The sequence below is a fragment of the Musa acuminata genome, chromosome BXJ3-4 (genome assembly GCF_036884655.1).
Source record: "Musa acuminata AAA Group cultivar baxijiao chromosome BXJ3-4, Cavendish_Baxijiao_AAA, whole genome shotgun sequence".
NCBI lineage: Eukaryota > Viridiplantae > Streptophyta > Magnoliopsida > Zingiberales > Musaceae > Musa > Musa acuminata.
In genome coordinates this window covers 42,836,090-42,857,350 of record NC_088352.1, presented here as the reverse complement: position 1 = coordinate 42,857,350, position 21,261 = coordinate 42,836,090, and the positions used below count along the sequence as shown (strand labels likewise).

At 41.6% G+C, this 21,261-nt stretch overlaps 4 protein-coding genes across 10 annotated transcripts; all 4 read left to right on the top strand.

Moving 5' to 3' along the window:
• The first annotated feature begins 477 nt into the window (after nucleotides 1-477).
• Nucleotides 478-2,035, top strand: LOC135635684 (protein PYRICULARIA ORYZAE RESISTANCE 21-like). The gene is made up of 3 exons (XM_065146934.1): nucleotides 478-546; nucleotides 1,000-1,081; nucleotides 1,193-2,035. The coding sequence occupies exons 1-3, from the start codon at nucleotides 538-540 to the stop codon at nucleotides 1,873-1,875; spliced, it is 774 nt and encodes a 257-aa protein (XP_065003006.1). The 5' UTR covers nucleotides 478-537; the 3' UTR covers nucleotides 1,876-2,035.
• Nucleotides 2,036-3,672: 1,637 nt separating this feature from the next.
• Nucleotides 3,673-6,595, top strand: LOC135636308 (protein PYRICULARIA ORYZAE RESISTANCE 21-like). 4 transcript variants are annotated; one of them, XR_010495869.1, is made up of 4 exons: nucleotides 3,684-3,867; nucleotides 4,582-5,501; nucleotides 5,951-6,032; nucleotides 6,106-6,595. XR_010495869.1 is itself a non-coding variant. In XM_065147967.1 (3 exons), the coding sequence occupies exons 1-3, from the start codon at nucleotides 3,712-3,714 to the stop codon at nucleotides 6,342-6,344; spliced, it is 477 nt and encodes a 158-aa protein (XP_065004039.1). In that variant the 5' UTR covers nucleotides 3,673-3,711; the 3' UTR covers nucleotides 6,345-6,595. The 4 variants fall into 4 exon arrangements, 1 of the variants encoding a protein (XP_065004039.1); XR_010495868.1 differs by lacking the exon at nucleotides 3,684-3,867 and adding an exon at nucleotides 3,878-4,238; XM_065147967.1 differs by lacking the exon at nucleotides 4,582-5,501 and having other exon boundaries at nucleotides 3,673-3,867.
• A 2,293-nt stretch (nucleotides 6,596-8,888) lies between these two features.
• On the top strand, nucleotides 8,889-10,368 carry LOC108952565 (protein PYRICULARIA ORYZAE RESISTANCE 21). Its single transcript, XM_065147477.1, has 3 exons — nucleotides 8,889-8,963; nucleotides 9,417-9,498; nucleotides 9,592-10,368. Exons 1-3 carry the CDS (start codon nucleotides 8,955-8,957, stop codon nucleotides 10,206-10,208), a joined length of 708 nt encoding a protein of 235 aa, XP_065003549.1. The 5' UTR covers nucleotides 8,889-8,954; the 3' UTR covers nucleotides 10,209-10,368.
• Nucleotides 10,369-12,158: 1,790 nt separating this feature from the next.
• On the top strand, nucleotides 12,159-19,967 carry LOC135636582 (DEK domain-containing chromatin-associated protein 1-like). Of its 4 annotated transcripts, XM_065148382.1 has the most exons (13): nucleotides 12,216-12,329; nucleotides 12,554-12,700; nucleotides 13,053-14,116; nucleotides 14,213-14,246; nucleotides 15,085-15,161; nucleotides 16,754-16,813; nucleotides 16,901-17,011; nucleotides 17,130-17,207; nucleotides 17,379-17,453; nucleotides 17,652-18,120; nucleotides 19,056-19,165; nucleotides 19,367-19,397; nucleotides 19,472-19,967. In XM_065148382.1, the coding sequence occupies exons 2-13, from the start codon at nucleotides 12,628-12,630 to the stop codon at nucleotides 19,639-19,641; spliced, it is 2,352 nt and encodes a 783-aa protein (XP_065004454.1). In that variant the 5' UTR covers nucleotides 12,216-12,329; nucleotides 12,554-12,627; the 3' UTR covers nucleotides 19,642-19,967. The 4 variants fall into 4 exon arrangements, with proteins under 4 accessions (XP_065004453.1, XP_065004456.1, XP_065004454.1 ...); XM_065148381.1 differs by lacking the exon at nucleotides 12,554-12,700 and having other exon boundaries at nucleotides 12,159-12,329; nucleotides 13,049-14,116; XM_065148384.1 differs by lacking the exon at nucleotides 12,554-12,700 and having other exon boundaries at nucleotides 12,209-12,329.
• The last annotated feature ends 1,294 nt before the right edge of the window (nucleotides 19,968-21,261 follow it).

Sequence of the window (21,261 nt, the reverse complement as noted above, 5' to 3'; positions counted from 1 at the left end):
GTGAGTTATCTCAACAAGAATCCTATCCTTGTACCCCGTGCCGGCATTGATAAAACAGCGTCCCAAACACAAGGAACACAGGAAGAAGACGGAACGAAAGATTGGTTTTTAGTACTAGTTCTTCTGTATGTCGAGTTTTCAGTCTTGGGACGGTAAACTTGTTCTTCTGCAACCCGAAAAACCAGAGTATTTGTTTGAGTCACGAAAATAATCTCTCTCAAAGTACATTGGCTCTGAATCTTTACTGGCTCATTTTCCAGACTCTATAAACAGTGCCATATACAACGCACACTGAGAACGCTCAGCCGCACCACACATGGCTTCTTCGTGTGACTCGTGACGTTCCAACAACTTCCGGAAGCAGCACTCGCGAAGGTAAGGGTGCTTTAAACATGGCCATGAATCACACGAGGGTAGAGACAAGAAAAGCTTTATTCTTGATCAGTCATTGTGTTGGTGGCCCGTCGACTGCCTCTATAAAGGGAGCCTTTGGTTATCCGCTTCTCCACCAGCTTGGGGTCTCAAAACTTTCGAGAGATGGCCGAGGTGTTCATCTCTCTCTCTCTCTCGCTCTCTCTCTCTCTCTCTCTCTCTCTCTTAAAAATCTGTGTTCACTGTGGTGAGCTGATTGTGAGGATAAAGATGAATTTATTGTCAGCCATGGATGTTTATGTGTTGGCCAACTTCATGCTGTGTTTTTCTTTGATGTGTTCTTTATTAATTAGATAACTGACATCTTGCAATCCGGATGACCAAAAACAAACAGGATATCGATCGGTCTTGTGGATTTGACCCTTCTTCTTTTAGATAAAAAATCTCTGCTTGGTTTAGATTTTCTTGGACTTTGGATTCAACATGATGTTCTTCAACATTCATTGACTTTTCTATCGATTCAAAAGCTCCACAACACAAGAAAAAGATGGCTGAAAGTTTTGTTCATGGAAGCCAAAACTGATTCATGTCTGTTTGCATGTGCTTCTCTTGCTCGCCTTGGCACAGATAGCCACGGTAATTATCAAGGTTGACCTGCAGTGCTGCACCTGCTCCAGGAAGATCAAGAAAGCTCTGTGCAAGCTCCAAAGTAAGCTACCGTCTCTCTCTCTCTCTCTCTCTCTCTCTCTCTCTCTCTCTCTCTCTCTCTCTCTCTCTCGGTGCTGACAAATTTTTGTGGAAATTGGTCGATGTGTTGGAGAACGGTTCAACATCCAATCAATCGTCTTTGACGAGAAGAAGAACACCGTCACAGTCTCCGGCCCCTTCAACCCTCAGTGCTTCATCGAGAAGCTTCGCTGCCTCGCATGCAAGGTGATCAAAGACGTCCAGATCAAACCGCCGCCTCCGCCGCCGACGACGCCGAAGCCACCGCAGCCGCCGCCGCCACCGCCGCCTGAGCAGAAGCCACCCGTGTGTGTTTGCCGGCCACCCGTGTGTGTTTGCCCGCCACCCGTGTGTGTTTGCCGGCCACCCGTGTGTGTTTGCCCGCCACCCGTGTGTGTTTGCCGGCCCCCGGTGTGGCCCGCCTGCTGCAAACAGCCGTGCCCCTGCTTCGAGCCGCGCCAAGGGTGCCGCCGCTGCTGCACCTGCGGCTGGATCTGCGACGTCCCGTCATTGCCACCATGTAGGCCCATTCCACTCCCGTTGCCGGAGGCCGTGGTGAGGCCGCCCATGTGTGGTTTCCCGCCCACGGGGTGGCCCGTCTGCTGCAAACAGCCGTGCCCCTGCTTCGATCCGCGCCAAGGGTGCCGCCGCTGCTGCACCTGCGGCTGGGTCTGCGACGGCCCCCCGTCGTCCGCCGCCTGCCGTCCCGGTTGCGAGGTTGGCGGCTGCAAGATCATCGTCGGGCAGGAGCCTTGTCAGTCCTGCTCTATTATGTAATTTCCTATACTTATAGTTATTCTCGTTGCAAGATGTTATTGCGTAACAGTAATAGTTAACGGATAAGAAGGTGGACTGAGGTAAACGTCATGTGACTTCCTCTGTCAGTCATGTACGTAATATAATATGTGATGATATATGTTTATGCTGTTATATCTCAGTCGTCGCAATACGATGTTCGGTGATTATATATATATATATATATATATATATATATATATATAGAGTGAATCATGTTGAGATATATATCTATATATACATATATATATATATATATATATATATATATATATATATATATATATATATATATATATATGTATATATGTATATATGTATGTATATATGTATATATGTATATATGTATATATGTATATATATATATATATGTATATATATATATATATATGTATATATGTATATATATATGTATATATGTATATATATATATGTATATATATACATATATATATATATATTTGTATATATATACATATTTATATATATATATATACATATGTATATATATACATATGTGTATATATGTATATGTATATATATACACATATATATATATGTATATATATATATATATGTATATATATATATATATATATATGTATATATATATATATATATATATATATATATATATATATATATATATATATATGTATATATATATATATGTATATATATATATATATGTATATATATATATATGTATATATATATACATATATATATATACATATATATATATATATATATATATATATATATATATATATATATATAATAGTAAAAAAAAAGGAGAACTATAAGTTTTGCTTGGAACATTCTACTCGACAAATATGCAGATTCAAACGATCCAAAAGCTGGGAATTGATTGCACTGCTGGAGACTAATGAACAGTGCCTTGTGTGGTTCAACAGACAAGCACCGATTGCTAACATCTTACGTTTCTGGATCGAACAGCTTCAACAATAATCCTCTCGCTGTACACCGTGCCGGCATTAATAAAATAGCGGCCCAAACACAAGAACACAGGAAGAAGAAAGAACGAAGTGGGATCGACAGCTACAAGATTGGAAAGCGAACAGAAGGTGCTTACCAGAATGCCAAAGCGAAACCAACTCGACCTTGACGATGACCTCCCGGTTGGCTTACGCATCAAATCCCCAACTTGGGGTCACAACGGGTCGGACATTTCGGTATTCAAGTCCATCCAACCCGCTTGAATCAGGTTCGAGTTGACTGGGTTCGGATTCGAATACCAGAGTCGGGTTCGTACTATCGTCTTCCTAATGGTACCCGATCCGTTTCCCGACGAGGCACCGATCGTTATCATGTGTTGCGTAGGTGACACGTTTGCCCCTCTTATGTAGAGGTGGACCCAAGCGCCCTGCATGCCTGCCGCCAATTAGGAGGCAGGTATGTTCCGTATAGGATTAGAAACGGGTAAAACACATTGGGACAAGTGAATCTCCTTGCCATGCCATGTGGAAGTACTCTGGGATGGCGGTACCATTGGGTTCTTCCGGGGACCCGAGGGATCCCCTCCAATGCCAATGCCTGTACGCATCACAGGGGGCCCCACATGATAAGGGGACTTGAACGGTTTCCTTTTAAAGGTGCGTCTTGGAGAGGATCCACGTCATTTCAAGGCGGAGGTAATCAGCCAATGACCACGGCCGCGAAACCACATAGAACTGTCCTGTCAGGACACTTCCTGTATACTGCAATACAGGAAACACTGATCGAGGGTGCTGCGTTCGTCTCGAACTGGTGGGTACCCATGCCTTTGCATGGAGAGTACACTGTATTCTGTGTTGGATGGAACAGGTGATCAGAACCCCGGTGATCCGAACTATTAAGTCGGGCGGGGAAGAGGGCAGAAAAGGTAACCTTTCCGATTACGTGAAGGGGTTGTCGTCCTCTTCTCTCTATTTGGCACGTTTCGATCGCTCGAAGCGCTGTGATCTCCATCAGGTACGTCTCTTCTTCGACACCAATCTCGTCGTGGCTTAAATTTCGTACCATACTTGGGATGCCTCTTCCGAACGAGATAAAATTGGCTCGATCCAGCTAGGGTTCCGTGAATTGCCCATGGATGTTCGCCTTCTTGCTATTTCGTGATTCTTAATGGTTCTGGAAACTTGTTTCGAAAGTTTTGGATCGATTTAGAAGGTAATTCCGAGTGTTGGTGATCGTAGAACCTGGTATCAGATGCTCGATGCCGTAAAGTTGCCTGCTTTATGGGGTGTGTGATTCTGGGGTTATGAAGAACATACTCCTGTGCTCTTTGGCGGGGTCACATTTACCTTTTTGTTGGGTTCAGGATCTATCCCACCGACTAATAGGTATGTATTTGGTGCTTCACATTGGTGCGACGTTTGACAGACGCTTTCTTGCTAGAGACGGAAGTAGGGTTTTTACGACTCGTGTTACTCCTGTTTTTGCTCTTGTTGATTTTGGTCTTTGATGTTGAATTCTCATACCATTTGTTGCTTTGATTTTGTTTCCTTTTACAATTTGTGCGAATTAATATATTTTGCCATTGTTTTTTTTTGTGGTAATTTGCATTTATCTATAGTTAGTAGCTTCAGTGATTTGTAGCTTTAAATGCGCCGATTGGTCGCTGGCAAAGTCCTGTTTGCATTGTTTCCGGCGGCCACTCTATCTGGTAGCTAATATATAATATAGGTTTCAATGCAGTTGAAATGACTGAAGAAGGCACAGCTACATGCGGACGGTGCAAGGGAAGAAGCAAACCATAGGACACCGATGGACTGGAGAAAAGCAAAGGCAAGAAGGATGTGAACGAAGATGACCATGTTTTAGAAGAGGGTGGAGAAGAAAAGAAGGAAGGTGAAGCAGAAGAGGATGGCGAGGAAGAGAAGGCGAAACCAAAGAGGGAGGGGGAGGAAAAAAAGGAAGGTGAAATAGAAGATGATGGAGATAAAAAGAAGGAAGGGGAAGTAGATGGGGATGAAATAAAGGGAAGGCGGAGATGGGGAGAAGGAAGGTGAAGAAGTAGAAGATGGAGACGAAATGAAGAAAGGTGAAGTAAAAGAAAATGGAGACAAAAAGAAGAAAGATAAAGAAGTGATCGATGGTGAAGGAAATGAGGATGGATGGCCGACAACACACGACAGATTTGGAATGTGTGGGCGGAGAAAAAGAGGCCACCGAGAAAGTAAATACAGTAGAAAATGCTGGATGTAGATGACGTCAAAGATGAAGAAAAAGGTTGGTTGTGTCACGTGATTGCTTTCGTCATCGACTTGAGATGTGATAGCGCCATAACACCGGTTGGAGACTCGTCCGTCTCCTTTGCCTTATCGAGAATATAAATTTCTTTTCTTGAAAATATCATAAAATAATATAATTATTTTAAGAATTGAATTGCGTAATTATTTATCCAATTCCAACAGCTTAATCTATCAGAAAAAAACTAATATATACAATTAATGATCAGTATAATGATTGAGTGGTACCGGCTTTAGTATACAATTAATGATCAGTCACTGTATCGATGACTCGTCGACTGGCTATATAGAGGGAGCCTTTGGTTATCCGCTTCTCAACCAGCTTGGGGTCTTAACTTTCGAGAGACGGCAGAGGTGTTCATCTCTCTCTCTCTCTCTCTCTCTCTCTCTCTCTCTTTCTCTCTCTCTCTTAAAATTCTGTCTTCACTGTGGTGAGCTAATTGTGAGGATAAAGATGAATTTATTGTCGGCCATGGATGTTTATGCGTTGGTCAACTTCATGCTGTGTTTTTCTTTGACGTGTTCTTTATTAATTGGATAACTCACATCATGCAATCCGGATGACCAAAAATAGATCGGTCTTGTGGATTTGACCCTTCTTCTTTTATATAAAATTTCTCTGCTTGGTTTAGATTTTCTTGGACTTTGGATTCAACATTATGTTCTTCGACATTCATTGACTTTTCTACCGAGTCAAAAGCTCCACCGTGCAAGAAAAAGAAGGCTGAAACTTTTGTTCATGGAAGCCAAAACTGATTCATGTCTGTTTGCTTGTGCTTTTCTTGCTCGCCTTGACACAACAGATCGCCACGGTAATTATCACGGTGGACCTGCACTGCTGCACCTGCTCCAAGAAGATCAAGAAAACTCTGTGCAAGCTCCAAAGTAAGCTACCTTCTCCCTCTCTCTCTCTCTTTTTGCTGACTAATTTCTGTGGAAATTGGTCGTTGTGTTGGAGACCGGTTCAACATCGAATCAATTGTCTACGACGAGAAGAAGAACACCATCACAGTATCCGGCCCCTTCAACCCTGACTGCTTCATCAAGAAGCTTCGCTGCCTCGCCTGCAAGGTGATCATATGTGTCCAGATCAAGCCGAAGCCGAAACCCGACAAACCACCGCCACCGCCGCCGCCGCCGCCTAAGGTGGAGGTGGAGGTGAATTTAGACGTGTGTGTTTTCCCGCCTCCGGGGTAGCCCAACTGCTGTGCCTGCCGTCCCTGTCGCGAGTTTGACGGCTGCAGGATCATCGTCGAGCAGGAGCCTTGTCAGTCCTGCTCTATTATGTAGTTTCCTATACGTATTCTTATTCTCGTTGCAAGATGTTATTGGGTAAGAGATAACGGATAAGAAGGCAGACAGAGGTCAACGTCATGTGACTTCCTCTGTCAGCAATGTACGTATGTGATGATATATATGTTTATGCTGTTATATCTCAGTCGTCGCAATATGATGTTTATATAGAGATTTTGGTTCATACTCGTAATCTAAATTTAATATACATACAAAATAAAAATAAAAAATATATTAAAATTTATAGAGATAAAACAGATAGATAATTTCGAAGCCACAAAAAGGAATAGATTTATTATAAACCCCCAACAACATGAAAGATTATAACAAATAGGATTGAGATATGATTCAAAAGGAATATAGTTTTCTTTTCTTGAAGATATCATAAAATAATTATATTATTTCAAGAATTGAATTGAGTAATTATTTATCAATTCCAACAGCTTAATCTATCAAAAAGAAATTAATATATGTTGTTATTCTTTTAAAAAGAAAAAAAAAAAAAAGACAAGAAGGAACATCTCAATTATAGTAAACCTTTCATAAAATAAACTTTCCCGTCCATCTCGACATTGACGAGAAAGATGATCTCACCGCAGGTTGGGATTGAGCTGCATTACCTACCGTGAAGACGATGGCAGCGACAACGCTCGGTGACTGCCGGTCAATGGTGGCAGCCAATGGTGAACCACACGTCTGGTCGTCTTTTCTTGTCTCTATCCTCGGCTCGGTGGCCTCCCACACTACCAACCTTGGTACGGATATGGTCGGTCAGGCCATGGCACATTCTGCATCCCCAGATTTACTTCCAAGTATGTTACTCTAAAAGCTTCCTGGAGATTGAGAATGGCAGGATCACTAAGAAATATGACCATTGCTTCCCTCTAAATTCCTCTCCTTTATTCTCTATTAGCAAAAAGGCAGACTAAACACAAAACAAGCATCCAGGAGAAAGCTAGTTTAGATCTGCCATAATGATAAGGTTGCATTTACTTCGATGCTGCCAATCAAACTTACATTGTTTTTATTGATGAAAATGATGTCATATTTGATAAAAGATCTGCCGTCGACTGTCACATGGCACAATAATGCACTTCAATAATATAGTTTAGATCCAAAACATTGTATGTGGACCAAGGTAATGAATCAAATAAAACTTTAGAGGATAAACATAAAATGTGATCTTATCACGCAGAATACAAGTCGAAAAATCATAAATACATGTGTTTTTCCTTATCTCATATGAATTAAAAGGGCAATGACAACAATTATTTAGTCATACTATTAATCACTGTTTCACAAAAAATCTTTTTTTCATCCAAACTCGTTTTTGATACGGATCAAACATCCAAGGCTTTCTCAACTATCGAATAAATATTTAAATATTCAAAGTTTCATATTAGTCGGATTGATCTAGACATCACAAATATTTATTATGTATTCTAACCCGTGATTTGGTCTGATAAGCAAAAGATCACATATTCTAAAATCTGAAGTTGTTAGAAAATAAACCCAATATATGCTTTAATCATAGAAAGCAACAGTGTTTTGTAAGCAAAAGTTAGAATTATATCAGAATAGTCAAAAAGGAGAACTAGAAGCAATGGCAGCCGCTTTCTCCTGGTCATAAAGGACATCAAGATAGAATTATATTACAATAGTAAAAAACGGTTTACCTGGCTCGTCGACTGCCTCTATAAAGGGGGCCTTTGGTTATCCGCTTCTCCCCCAGCCTGGGATCTCATAACTTTCGAGAGATGGCAGAGGTGTTCATCTCTCTCTCTCTCTCTCTCTCTCTCTCTCTCTCTCTCTCTCTCTCTTAAAGATCTGTCTTCACTGTGGTGAGCCAGTTGTCTGGATAAAGATGAATTTAGTATCGATTGCACTGCCGGAGACGAAGGAACGGTGCCTTCTGTGATTCAACAAACAAGTAGCGAGTGATAATGGCCGCGAGGCCATGAACAAAATGGAGACAGTAGTGAGTTATCTCAACAAGAATCCTGTCCCAGTACCCCGTGCCGGCAGTAATAAAACAGCGCCCCAAACACAAGGAACACAGGAAGAAGACAGAACGAAAGATTGGTTTTGAGTACTTGTTCTTCTGTATGTCGAGTTTTCAGTCTTGGGACGGTAAACTTGTTCTTCTGCAACCCGAAAAACCAGAGTATTTGTTTGAGTCACGAAAATAATCTCTCTCAAACTACATTGGCTCTGAATCTTTACTGGCTCATTTTCCAGACTCGATAAACAGTGCCATATACAACGCACACTGAGAACGCTCAGCCGCACCACACATGGCTTCTTCGTGTGACTCGTGACGTTCGAACAACCTCCGGAAGCAGTACTCGCGAAGGTAAGGGTGCTTTAAACATGGCCATGAATCGTGCGAGGGTAGATACGAGAAAAGCTTTATTCTTGATCAGTCATTGTGTTGGTGGCCCGTCGACTGCCTCTATAAAGGGAGGCTTTGGTTATCCGCTTCTACACCAGCTTGGGTCTCAAAACTTTCGAGAGATGGCCGAGGTGTTCATCTCTCTCTCTCTCTCTCTCTCTCTCTCTCTCTCTCTCTCTCTCTTAAAAATCTGTGTTCACTGTGGTGAGCTAATCGTGAGGATAAAGATGAATTTATTGTCAGCCATGGATGTTTATGTGTTGGTCAACTTGATGCTGTGTTTTTCTTTTATGTGTTCTTTATTAATTGGATAACTCACATCATGCAATCCGGATGACCAAAAACAAACAGGATATCGATCGGTCTTGTGGATTTGACCCTTCTTCTTTTAGATAAAAAATCTCTGCTCGGTTTAGATTTTCTTGGACTTTGGATTCAACATGATGTTCTTCAACATTCTTTGACTCTGTTACTGAGTCAAAAGCTCCACAACACAAGAAAAAGAAGGCTGAAACTTTTGTTCATGGAAGCCAAAACTGATTCATGTCTGTTTGCATGTGCTTCTCTTGCTCGCCTTGGCACAGATAGTCACGGTAATTATCAAGGTTGACCTGCAATGCTGCACCTGCTCCAGGAAGATCAAGAAAGCTCTGTGCGAGCTCCAAAGTAAGCTACCGTCTCTCTCTCTCTCTCTCTCTCTCTCTCTCTCTCTCTCTCGGTGCTGACAAATTTTTGTGGAAATTGGTCGATGTGTTGGAGAATGGTTCAACATCCAATCAATCGTCTTTGACGAGAAGAAGAACACCGTCACAGTATCCGGCCCCTTCAACCCTGACTGCTTCATCAAGGAGCTTCTCTGCCTCGCATGCAAGGTGATCAAAGGCGTCCATATCAAAGAGCCGGTAAAACCGCCGCCGCCACAGCTGCCGCCGCCACCGCCACCGCCACCGCCGCCGCCCGTGTGTGTTTGCCTGCCACCCGTGTGTGTTTGCCCGCCACCCGTGTGTGTTTGCCGGCCCCCGGTGTGGCCCGTCTGCTGCAAACAGCCGTGCCCCTGCTTCGATCCGCGCCAAGGGTGCCGCCGCTGCTGCACCTGCGGCTGGATCTGCGACGTCCCGTCACCGCCACCATGTAGGCCGTTCCCGGAGGCCGGGGTGAGGCCGCCCGTGTGTGTTTTCCCGCCCCAGGGGTGGCCCAACTGCTGTCGCCAACCGTGCCCCTGCTTCGAGCCACGCAGCGGGTGCCGCCGCTGCTGCTCCTGCGGCTGGGTCTGCGACGACCCCTCGCCGTCCGCTGCCTGCCGTCCCGGCTGCGAGGTTGGCGGCTGCAAGATCATCGTCGGGCAGGAGCCTTATCAGTCCTGCTCTATTATGTAATTTCCTATACGTATAGTTATTCTCGTTGCAAGATGTTATTGGATAACAGTAATAGTTAACGGATAAGAAGGTGGACTGAGGTAAACGTCATGTGACTTCCTCTGTCAGTAATGTACGTAATATAATATGTCATGATATATGTTTATGCTGTTATATCTCAGTCGTCGCTATACGATGTTCGGTGATTATATATATATATATATATATATATATATATATATATATAGAGAGAGAGAGAGAGAGAGAGAGAGAGAGTGAATCATGTTGACACATTGCATATATAAACAACCCACCGACCTTTGAACCTATTTACCAATTGGTTTACTGTCTCTTAAGTTATTAGAATCATAATAGAGTTTTTTACCTTCCAGGTGAAGTAGACTTTAGGGATCAATGTAATATATGGCCAGAAAGAAATATGACCATTTCTTCCCTCTAAATTCTTCTCCTTTATGCACTTCTATGATATAGTTTAGATCTATACTAAAACATTGGATGTGTACAAACGTTGTCCACATTAAGTAGTACATTTATGTGTCAGATGGAACTTCTTACGTGAATAGTAGATGGAACTTCTTACTTTATCATCTTGATTTGTCGACCATGGAATAAGGGTCCGATAGCTTCCTCAATTATCAAGCAAACATTCGAACCTTCTCTTCAATCAGATCAGACTTCTTATGCACGACGGGCTTGAATCGAATCGGATTGATCTAAGCATCATCAACATCTATCCATCATGTATTCTAACTCATGATTTGCTCTGATATCCAAATATCACGTATTCTAAAAGCTGAAGTTGTTAGGAAATAAACCCAATATATGCTTTAATCATAGAAAGCAAAAGTGTTTTGTAAGGATTTAGCTGAACATCAAGTCAGAATTATATTAGAATAGTAAAAAAAGGAGAACTAGAAGTTGTGCTTGGAACATTCTACTTGACTAATATGCAGATTCAAACGATCCAAAACCTGGGACTTGATTGCACTGCTGGAGACTAATGAACAGTGCCTTGCGTGATTCAACAAACAAGCACCGAGTGCTAACATCTTACGTTTCTGGATCGAACAGTTTCAACAATAATCCTCTCGCTGTACCCCGTGCCGGCATTAATAAAACAGCGGCCCAAACACAAGAACACAGGAAGAAGAAAAGAACGAAGTGGGATCGACAGCAACAAGATTGGAAAGCGAACAGAAGCTGCTCACCAGAATGCCAAAGCGAAACCAACTCGACCTTGACGACGACCTCCCGGTTGGCTTACGTATCAAATCCCCAACTTGGGGTTACAACGGGTCGGACATTTCGGTATTCAAGTCCATCCAACCCGCTCGAATCAGGTTCGGGTAGACTGGGTTCGGATTCGAATACCAGAGTCGGGTTCGTACTGGTACCCGATCCGTTTCCCGACGAGGCACCGATCGTTATCATGTGATGCGTACCTGACACGTTTGCGCCTCTTATGTAGAGGTGGACCCATGCGCCCTGCATGCCTGCCGCCAATTAGGAGGCAGGTATGTTCCGTATAGGACTAGAAACGGGTAAAAACACATGGGGACAAGTGAATCTCCTTGCCATGCCAGGTGGAAGTACTCTGGGATGGCGGTACCATTGGGTTCTTCCGGGGACCCGAGGGATCCCCTCCAATGCCAATGCCTGTCCGCATACACAGGGGGCCCCACATATGAAAAGTTGGGGCCAGTCTCAGTGGATAGCCACATGATAAGGGGACTTGAACGGTTTACTTTTAAAGGTGCGTCTTGGAGAGGATCCGCGTCATTTCAAGGCGGAGGTAATCGGCCAATGACCACGGCCGCGAAACCACATTGAACTCGGGTTTGGGGTCCGGTCAGGACACTGCCTGTATACTGCAAAGCAGGAAACACTGATCGAGGGTGCTGCCTTCGTCTCGAACTGGTGGGTACCCATGCCTTTGCATGGAGAGGACACTGTATTCTGCGTTGGATGGAACAGGTGATCAGAGCCCCGGTGATCCGAGCTATTAAGCCGGGCGGGGAAGAGGGCAGAAAAGGTGACCTTTCCGATTACGCGAAGGGGTTTTCGTCCTCTTCTCTTTATTTGGCTGGGTTCGATCGCTCGAAGCGCTGCGATCTCCATCAGGTACGTCTCTTCTTCGACACCAATCTAGTCGTGGCTTAAATTTCATACTATACTTCGGATGCCTCTTCCGAACGAGATAAAATTGGCTCGATCCAGCTAGGGTTCCGTGAATTTCGCATGGATGCTCGCCTTCTTGCTATTGCGTGATTCTCAATGGTTCTGCAAATTTGTTTCGAAAGTTTTGGATCGATTTAGAAGGTAATTCCAAGTGTTCGTGATTGTAGAACCTGGTATCAGATGCTCGAAGCCGTACAGTTGCCTACTTTATGGGGTGTGTGTTTCTGGGGTTATCAAGAACATGCTCCTGTGCTCTTTTGCGGGGTTACATTTACTTTTTTGTTGGTTTCAGGATCTATCCCACCGACTAATAGGTATGTATTTGGTGCTACACATTGGTGCGACGTTTGACAGACGCTTTCTTGTTAGAGATGGAAGTAGGGTTTTTACTACTCGTGTTACTCCTGTTTTTGCTCTTGTTTATTTTGGCCTTTGATGTTGAATTCTCATACCATTTGTTGCTTTGATTTTGTTTCCTTTTACAATTTGTGCAAATTAATATATTTTGCCGTTATTTTTTTTGTGGTAATTTGCATTTATCTATTGTTAGTAGCTTCAGTGATTTGTAGCTATAAATGCGAAGATTGGTAGTTGGCAAAGTCCTGTTTGCATTGTTTCCGGTGTCCACTATCTGGTAGCTAATATATAATATGGCTTTCAAGGCAGTTGGAATGACTGAAGAAGGCACAGCAATTGACGCAGAGGGAGCTACAGGGTCAAATATTGGTAACCCACAACTTGAGGACAAATCTGCTATATGCGACACTGCAAGGGAAGAACAAATGGATGTAGATGAGAAGAAGGAAGCCAAAGAAATGGACATAGATGGACAGGAGAAAAGCAAAGGCAAGAAGGATGTGAACAAAGATGACCATGTTTTAGAAGAGGGTGGAGAAGAAAAGAAGGAAGGTGAAGCAGAAGAGGATGGCGAGGAAAAGAAGGAAGGTGAAATAGAAGAGGATGGCAAGGAAGAGGAAGAAGGAGAAACAAAAGAGGAGGGGGAGGAAGAAAAGGAAGGTGAAATTGAAGAGGATGGGGCGGAAAAGAAGGGGGGTGAAATAGAAGATGATGGAGATAAAAAGACGGAAGGGAAAGTAGATGGAGATGAAAAAAGGGAAGGTGGAGATTGGGAGAAGGAAGTTGATGTAAAAGATGGAGACAAAATGAAGAAAGGTGAAGTAAAAGAAAATGGAGACAAAAAGAACGAAGGTAAAGAAGTGATTGATGCTTTAGAAAATGAGGATGGACAACAAACTGACATAACAAATTTGGAAAATGTGGGCAGTGAAAAAGAGTACACCGAGAATGTAAATACAGTAGAACCTGAAGATGTGAAAATGGTGGATGCAGAACATGTGAAGGCTGATGCTGTGGATGTGAAAATGGTAGATGCAGAGGACGTTAAAGATGAAGAAAAAGGAGGCGAGACAGTTGAACGAGGGGTGCAGGATGCGACTGAGAATGATGTGAATCTGGAAGAGGATGTTGGGATTACTGCAGAGAAGGTTAATGAGGATAAGGGGGGTGATCGGTCAAAAAAGAAAAGGTCAGGGCCGAAGAAGTCTGGTCAAAAAGGGGAAGGAAAGGATAAGGATGGTGAGACAAAGGCCATGAAATTGTTGGCGTCTCCTGGGTCTTCCATTGAACGTCCTGTGCGCGAGAGAAAAACTGTGGAAAGATTGGTGGAGGTCATTGAAAAAGAGCCAAATAAGGAGTTTCAAGTTGAGAAGGTGCCTTATTTCTCATTCAAGTTGTCCTCATGCTTTTAAATTAATTACCATTATTATTTAACTTGAATGCTAACTTTCTGAAATCTTTGCTTGCAGGGCCGTGGCACTCCTTTGAAGGATATACCAAATGGTATGGTTCATAGCTGTTGGATTTTTTTTCCCTGATCCTATTTTTGGATAGTTTGATCAAGTTGTTCATCTTGCTTATTGCTTTACTTTTAGGTCTTTCACCTAGTTGTTGCTTTAATTTTGTTTGTAGGAAGTAGAACATCTGGAGATTCCGCTTGAACTTTTGTCTAATTTGAGATGGTATCTTGCATTTTGCACTTTTCTGCTTCTTTTTTTCTGTTCTGACCAGCTTAAAGGCATTCTGTTGGCTGTATATGCACCCATATACACGAATCTGGTTTTATGCGGTGCCTGCAAGAAGCCTAGAGCATGTAACAGGCATACAGAATTCTCTAGGGACTCATTCAGCTGGGATGTCTCCCTCGTATTGTGTTTAATTTAGTGGTTTATGTTATCGTCCTAATCATTTTGCATATTATTTAACACGTGAGTTTGGCTAACCCAGCATCTGCTTTGCATTCTTCTATCCAGCCTCTTCTGAGTTTCAAGTCAGTGGTTGCACAAGTTATGTAAGAGTTGGATTCTTAGGTGAATGCCTGAGTGCATGTTGATCTAGTCATTTTGTGATTCTGGATGTCTATTTATAAAACATAATAAAATCTCGAAAAGAATAAAAATTGTTACATGCTGATCTAGTCATTTTGTGTTTATACTTGGTATTGATCAATTTACAGAATTGCATTGTTAATGATGGTTGTCAAAACTTACTTTTCCTTTCTGATGATGGTGCTTTTGGATGAATTATGTTGTGAAAATTCCATTTCCTTTGATATTATCATTTTTTTATCTATGACCATCTCATTTCTTTATGTTTGGCACACTTCTGGATATCGTTTCAGTGGCCCACAAACTAGCAAGAAAAAGGCCTGCAGATATTAAGCTGATTCATCAGACTCTTTTTGGAAGAAAAGGAAAGGTAGTTTGGAATATGACTTAAATTTCTTATTCAGTTTGCATTTAGCCTGCTGGTTATGGTGTTTATAAGCTTCATAGTGCAATTCACTATTGTTATGCAACTTTTCTGTTGTGTTGCTGTGTATATTGAGGTGCATATAAGCTTCATAGTTTAATTCACTGGTATCATGCAACGTTTTCTGATTTGCTGTGTTTATTAAGGTGCATATTTGTTTTAGTTGTAAACATTTCTACTCTGATAGTTCTTAATTTAGCTTATTAAATGTAATTTTGACTATGAAGGAATGGAGAGCATAGTCTGCATTTCATTTCTTACACATGATGGTTAAGTGTCGTTTATGATCTGCATCTGCTTAAGCGTAGTCTCCATTTCATCTCTTCAATATATGTTATTTCTGATAACACTTGAGAAAAACTTTCTGATAGCTGAAAAGCCATTGTAAGGAACAAAATAATCTTATGTTGGTTATAATTTTAGTTTTCAAATTGTATATTGGTAGAAATGGAGGCTTAACTGTATACACCATGCAGCTTGTATTGTGTGTTGGGTCTTACAATAGGAAGCATGGAACAAACCCAGGTACTTTTTTAGTGACTGGGACTGGGTATGCTGATATTGCTGTATTGAGAAAGGATACTCTGGGGCATGGACACAGCAATTAATAATATATACACTCCATAAATTGCTATGATTTTATTTTTGAGGTAATATTGTACAATGACCATCATGCATAACTTATGAGAAGCATGGCAATCATTCTTATAAATAATAAACATTTTTGTAAAATACTTTAAATGCATGCACAAAATATCAGTGAGCTTGAGTTTATATATATGTATAGGAGGTCGAGTTCAAAATACAATTGTACTGTACTACTGTTGGTATTTGCCACTTCAGAAGGTCTTGTGCAAATGATATATGTATACATGTTTTTTCTATGTGTTTCAGAATATCTTACAAGTCTTAATAAATAAATGTTGGTGTCTAAAAATGACGACACAAATATGGCAGACATTTTAAAGTGTGTGTGATCTTCTATTATGGGATCTCCAGTAATAAATCCTGAAGAAGCTTCAGGGTCTTGTACAATTTATTTGTTTTCTTCACCTTGTCTATGTTACCATTGATGTCATTGTAAGTTGTTAGCGATGTTTACTTTTAAATGATTAGCATTTTCATTCCCAAGTATGGCAGATATTCATAGTTTGAGTGAGAATCCTTTTTGAAATGAAAAGCTGTATTGCTTGGTTGTTTCAAAGCATGCTGGCCAAGTTTGTGTTAGTGCCAGTGCAAAATATGTACCACAGTCACTTTTTAAGTAAAATTTAGTTTCTTTTTTAATTTGTTTTCACCAAAGAATGAAGTGTAAATTTTAGTTTTTACCCTCTCACGCCAAATTCATTCACCTGAGTTTGTAAAAGGCTCGGGGTCTATGCTCAGTTTCCAGTCGTTAGTGGATCTGAATTATATTGTTGTTTTACATAATTTATATTGTCAAGGACAGCTCTCTGATTTTCTTCTGATGCGATGACGATAGCATACTTCGCCTTTGACAGATACTAACAATTCTCTGTTTGTATGTCTGATCACAGGCTGTCAACTTCAAAAGTCATATTCTTCAATTTTCTGGATTTGTATGGCATGAAAGTGATGTAAGGAGTTTTTTTTATACTAGATAATATAATGCAGCCAAGGTTCTTTTTTGACCTCCTGTGACATTCATACCTTAATGGCTGCAGGAAAAGCAGAGAGCTAAGATGAAGGAGAAGCTTGACAAATACGTAAAAGATACACTCTTGGATCTCTGTGATTTATTTGATTTATCTGTTTCCAGAGCAAATAGTAGAAAGGTTAGTTGAGTTTATTATGAAAACATGGTTTAAAATATATGAGATCACCATGAATGGCCTTTATATATCTTTTTCTCTGAGATACCATGATAATTGTTTGAATGATTTATGCCTGCAGGAGGATCTTGTGACAAAGTTATTGGACTTTTTGGTTGCTCCTCATTCCACAACTGACAGTGTACATGCTGAGGACCAGGTTTGTCTTATTTATGAAACAAATTTTCATTGTAGCACCTTTTTTAATGATGCACAATCGTTAATGATGCCTAATTTGAATTTTCATATTGTTTTCTGACTGTTCATCATGCTGATATTTTGCTTTGATTTCATTGGCGTATGCCCCTAATTTGGAGTCCCTTTCTAGCAGAAATCTAGAAAGCGTAAAAGAATGGATAGGGGAAGTGCATCAAAGAGAAGAGGGGTGCTGACCAAGCATCCAGAGGTCTGTATCAGAAGCATTAGTGTGCACACAGTCTTATGATCATCCTCATGCTTCTGCCTTTTTCTTTCTCTTCTGATGAAATCTGTATGGTATTTGATTTTGCAATGTTATATTTCTTTTGCTGCTATTGTTCTGACAGTTGCTATGACTCTGAAATTCAATCATCCTTGTAAACTAATTTCTAATTTTATTCCACAGAAGTGGATTAAAAGTGAGGAAACAGCAGCCACAAAAGAGAGTAGTGCACAAGAAACAGAAGATGAAGAGGAGGATGAGAAGGTGGTGGATGTTCATTCTGAAGAAAAGGTACGCAAGCATTCTGAGAGTGAAGCAAAGGAAACTGAATCCGGAGAAGATGAAGATGAAGATGATGATGATGTAGATGAATATGATGAAAAGAAATTGGGGAAAGGCAAACCGGATAAAAGAAAAGTTGGCAGGCGACAAGGTTCTGTTGCAAAGGAGAAGTTGAAGGTGGGCACCAGCCCGAAGAAGAGCTCGCTGCCCATGACCACCAACAGTCCTGCAAAAAGATCATTTTCCAAGCGCTCTAAGGCTGAGGAGGACAATGACGCAAGTATGAAGGTTTTTGTCAGCAAGAAGAGAAACTTGGGTTCTCCAAAGAAAAAATCAACTCCTAAGTCAAATACTAAGGAAAAAACCACTGGTATGCACTTGCTCCATGCACTTTCATGATATGAACTATGGAGAGGATGGTCGGATGATAACTGGTGCACCTGTTATCTGTGTATCTGGATAAGTGCTTTTGATGTTATTATAGCATGCTCTAACCATTATGATGTTCTCAGACTAATCGTGTGATTTGTGAGTTAAAACATAAAAGTATTATTCTCTTTACTTAACAAAAAGATTGCTATACCAGGACCCCAAATACTTGGGATTTATGGGTGTAGTGATCAAAACCCAATGGTAATCACGTCAACTGCTATTTTCGAAGTTGTGTTGTTGCTGTGATCTATATCACACAATCAGTTAGCTGATTATGATTTATTTCTTAGTATGTTGTTCTCGATTTCAATGTATGATTTTTCATGTCATCATCAGTAGTAAGTGTGATATTGATTTCTTTGTAATCTAATTATTTTTCCTTTTTTTTGCTTGGTTGGTTTGGCAGAGATACCTACTTTGTTTTGTGGAGGCAGAAATGTTGAACATTGCAAATAAAATTTGTATTTTTTGCTTTAGTTTTTGGCTTTTCTGACTTCCATCTTTTATTGTGATAAGGGTAAAGAACAATGCCTTTGATTTTTGTTACTCGAGCAACTTTTGACAACCTGATAGCAGCTTTCCTGTTGCATGTAGTTTTATTTACTTCCTGATTCAGCATGGTTATGTTATGATTCATAGCGCTTTGTTGAAATTGAGCTCAATGCCCTTTAAAGCAAGCTCATCGTCCTTCCAAAATGTTCTTCTTTTTGTTTTTTTTTTTTCCTTGGTCTAATGCTGCAATTACTCCTAATATATTGAAAGGATGGTATGCCTCATGTTCTTTTTTGTCTTCTTGTGTTTCTATCCCTTTTTGTTGAATATCATATTATCAGCGAGTATGTTGATCTTATTGTTATCTATTATCTGATGAAGATAAGAAGACGGCTCGAGGCAAGCCTAGAAGGCTGGAGGTGGAGCAACCAACCAAGGAGGAACTGAGAAATAAAATATGTGAAATTTTGAAGGAAGTTGATTTTAACACGGTGGGTACTCTTGTACTAGAAATTGTCTGAAACTCGTACATAACAGGGAAATTGCTGCACATTCTGCAGCCCATGGGTGCGAATTTCAAATTTCTCATTGATGCACTTATTTCCTTATTAAGCCTTTTTTTTTGTATAATCCTAGCTAGCATATGATCAAGAATACTAATTCCTCACCTCCTGTTTTGTTTTCTGCTTCAGGCAACATTCACTGACATACTCAAACAGCTGGGTATGCCCTTTCTAAACTACTAGATTCTTTCTGAACAGCTGGGTATGAAATGATTTGGGGAAATTGCTTTGCAGCTGCATACTACAAAATGGATTTGACACCGAGAAAAGCATCTTTGAAGCTCATGATCCAAGAAGAGCTGACCAAGTTAGCTGAGGAAGATGAAGAGGACGAAGATGAAGATGATGATGACGCCGAGAAGGAAGGAAAACCAGAATCGAAGGGCAAAGCGGTGGAAGCTTGATCGGCACAGAAAGATCTCACAAACATGGTACTTAACCTTTTAAGCTTGTGCAGCCACCTTTAACCTATCACAACATCTAATCGTCGGCTCGACATCCCTCCCTTTTAGCTTCACCTTTTTCATGTACATTTATATTATAGAGTTGTAAACATCTTTTGAAGCCTATGTTAACCCTGGTACTTACCATGGCGACCTGGTTTCTGTGGTGCATCTTTGCTGCCAGACACTGAATTAGCTTGACTCATCCCCAAACACACAAGCTGGTATATCTTCTCTGTTGTTGTCTTCAAATTAGACTAATTTAAAGGACTCCTTCCATTTCTTTACTCTTTTTTATTTTCCTAAATGTTCAAGTCTTCCCTGTGCCATAAACTACCAAATATTTTCTGCTGGACTGGCAGTGTTTTCCTTGGTATGGTTACTCCTTGTGAGTGTTGTTGCTCCATTCCTTGGATCTATCTAGGTTGCTGTTTGCAACTGTGTGATTTATGGGATTTTGTGATCTGAGTATTTATGCGAAGCAGATTATTCGTATCTGAATGAATGGCTGTTGAATGATTGATTCCCGGCAGGTTTGGTGACTTTTGGATATCTTCTTCATGAGAGCTTGGTATAGGCCGCCGGTGGTCTTCATGAGACCCTACGGTGGTGCGCTTACCACCAATGACAGAGAGGGTAAACTCACTTTCGAAAGAAATAAATCTTGGCGAAATCCTCCAACGCCGGTGGTCTTATCCTACGATGCGGTGACTTTATCGGAGCGGTGCACGTGCCATCAGTGTGTATGTTCACCTCATGTTGTTAGGAAATCGGTCGCCGCTCGCGGATCTATTCTCGCTCGTCGTAACGCGGTTAACGCCTTACACGTGAACCGCCCGGCACACGTACTTCGGGGTGAGGTTACCGATAGTCAATTTCATGTCAAACTGCTTCCAAGAAAAATTAACCATTGGGAATTCGTTCCACGCGCGGTGACCAGACTCTAACGCCGTAAGCGCGTTACACGTGCCTCTGTGAAACCTTACCTACCTCGACTCATTTGCCGGGTCGACCGTCTATCGTTCGTCGACTTATTCTCCGTCGTGGTGACCAGACTCCAAGCTTTCCGATACACGGCATCGGCAATCTGAGTGTTGGATATGATGACAGTAAATCCAAAACTACGACGAAGGAGATCGTCGAGAAGCCAAGCATCATGTGGTAGAGGAGACACATCAGGAGTGGGAATCTTAAAGCACCAAGAAGGCCAGGAACACTAGGGTTTTACATCCACGTGCACCCAAAGTCTGGAGAGCCAATTCTTCCTGGTAGACGAGAGGGTGGAATTGGCGTCGTGGGATGACCGCATCGTCTCCTCCGAGTTCGTCTCCGAGTTCTTCGTGTTGCAGAAGCGACGCAGGCAGTAGAGCGCGAGAGCGAGGAGAGGAAGCAGAGCCAGCAACGCCTTGGCGCACCGGCTGCTCTCCTCCACCAGCCCGACGAGCTTCTTCAAGAGATGGACGATATGGCTCAGCTTCTCTACGATGTCCTCCAAGTCGTCGTCGTCGTCGTCGTAGTATTTTCCGAGCCTTCCTTTTTCCTCCATCATCGGCTTCTCAGGTTGCGGTGACTCCCAATAGC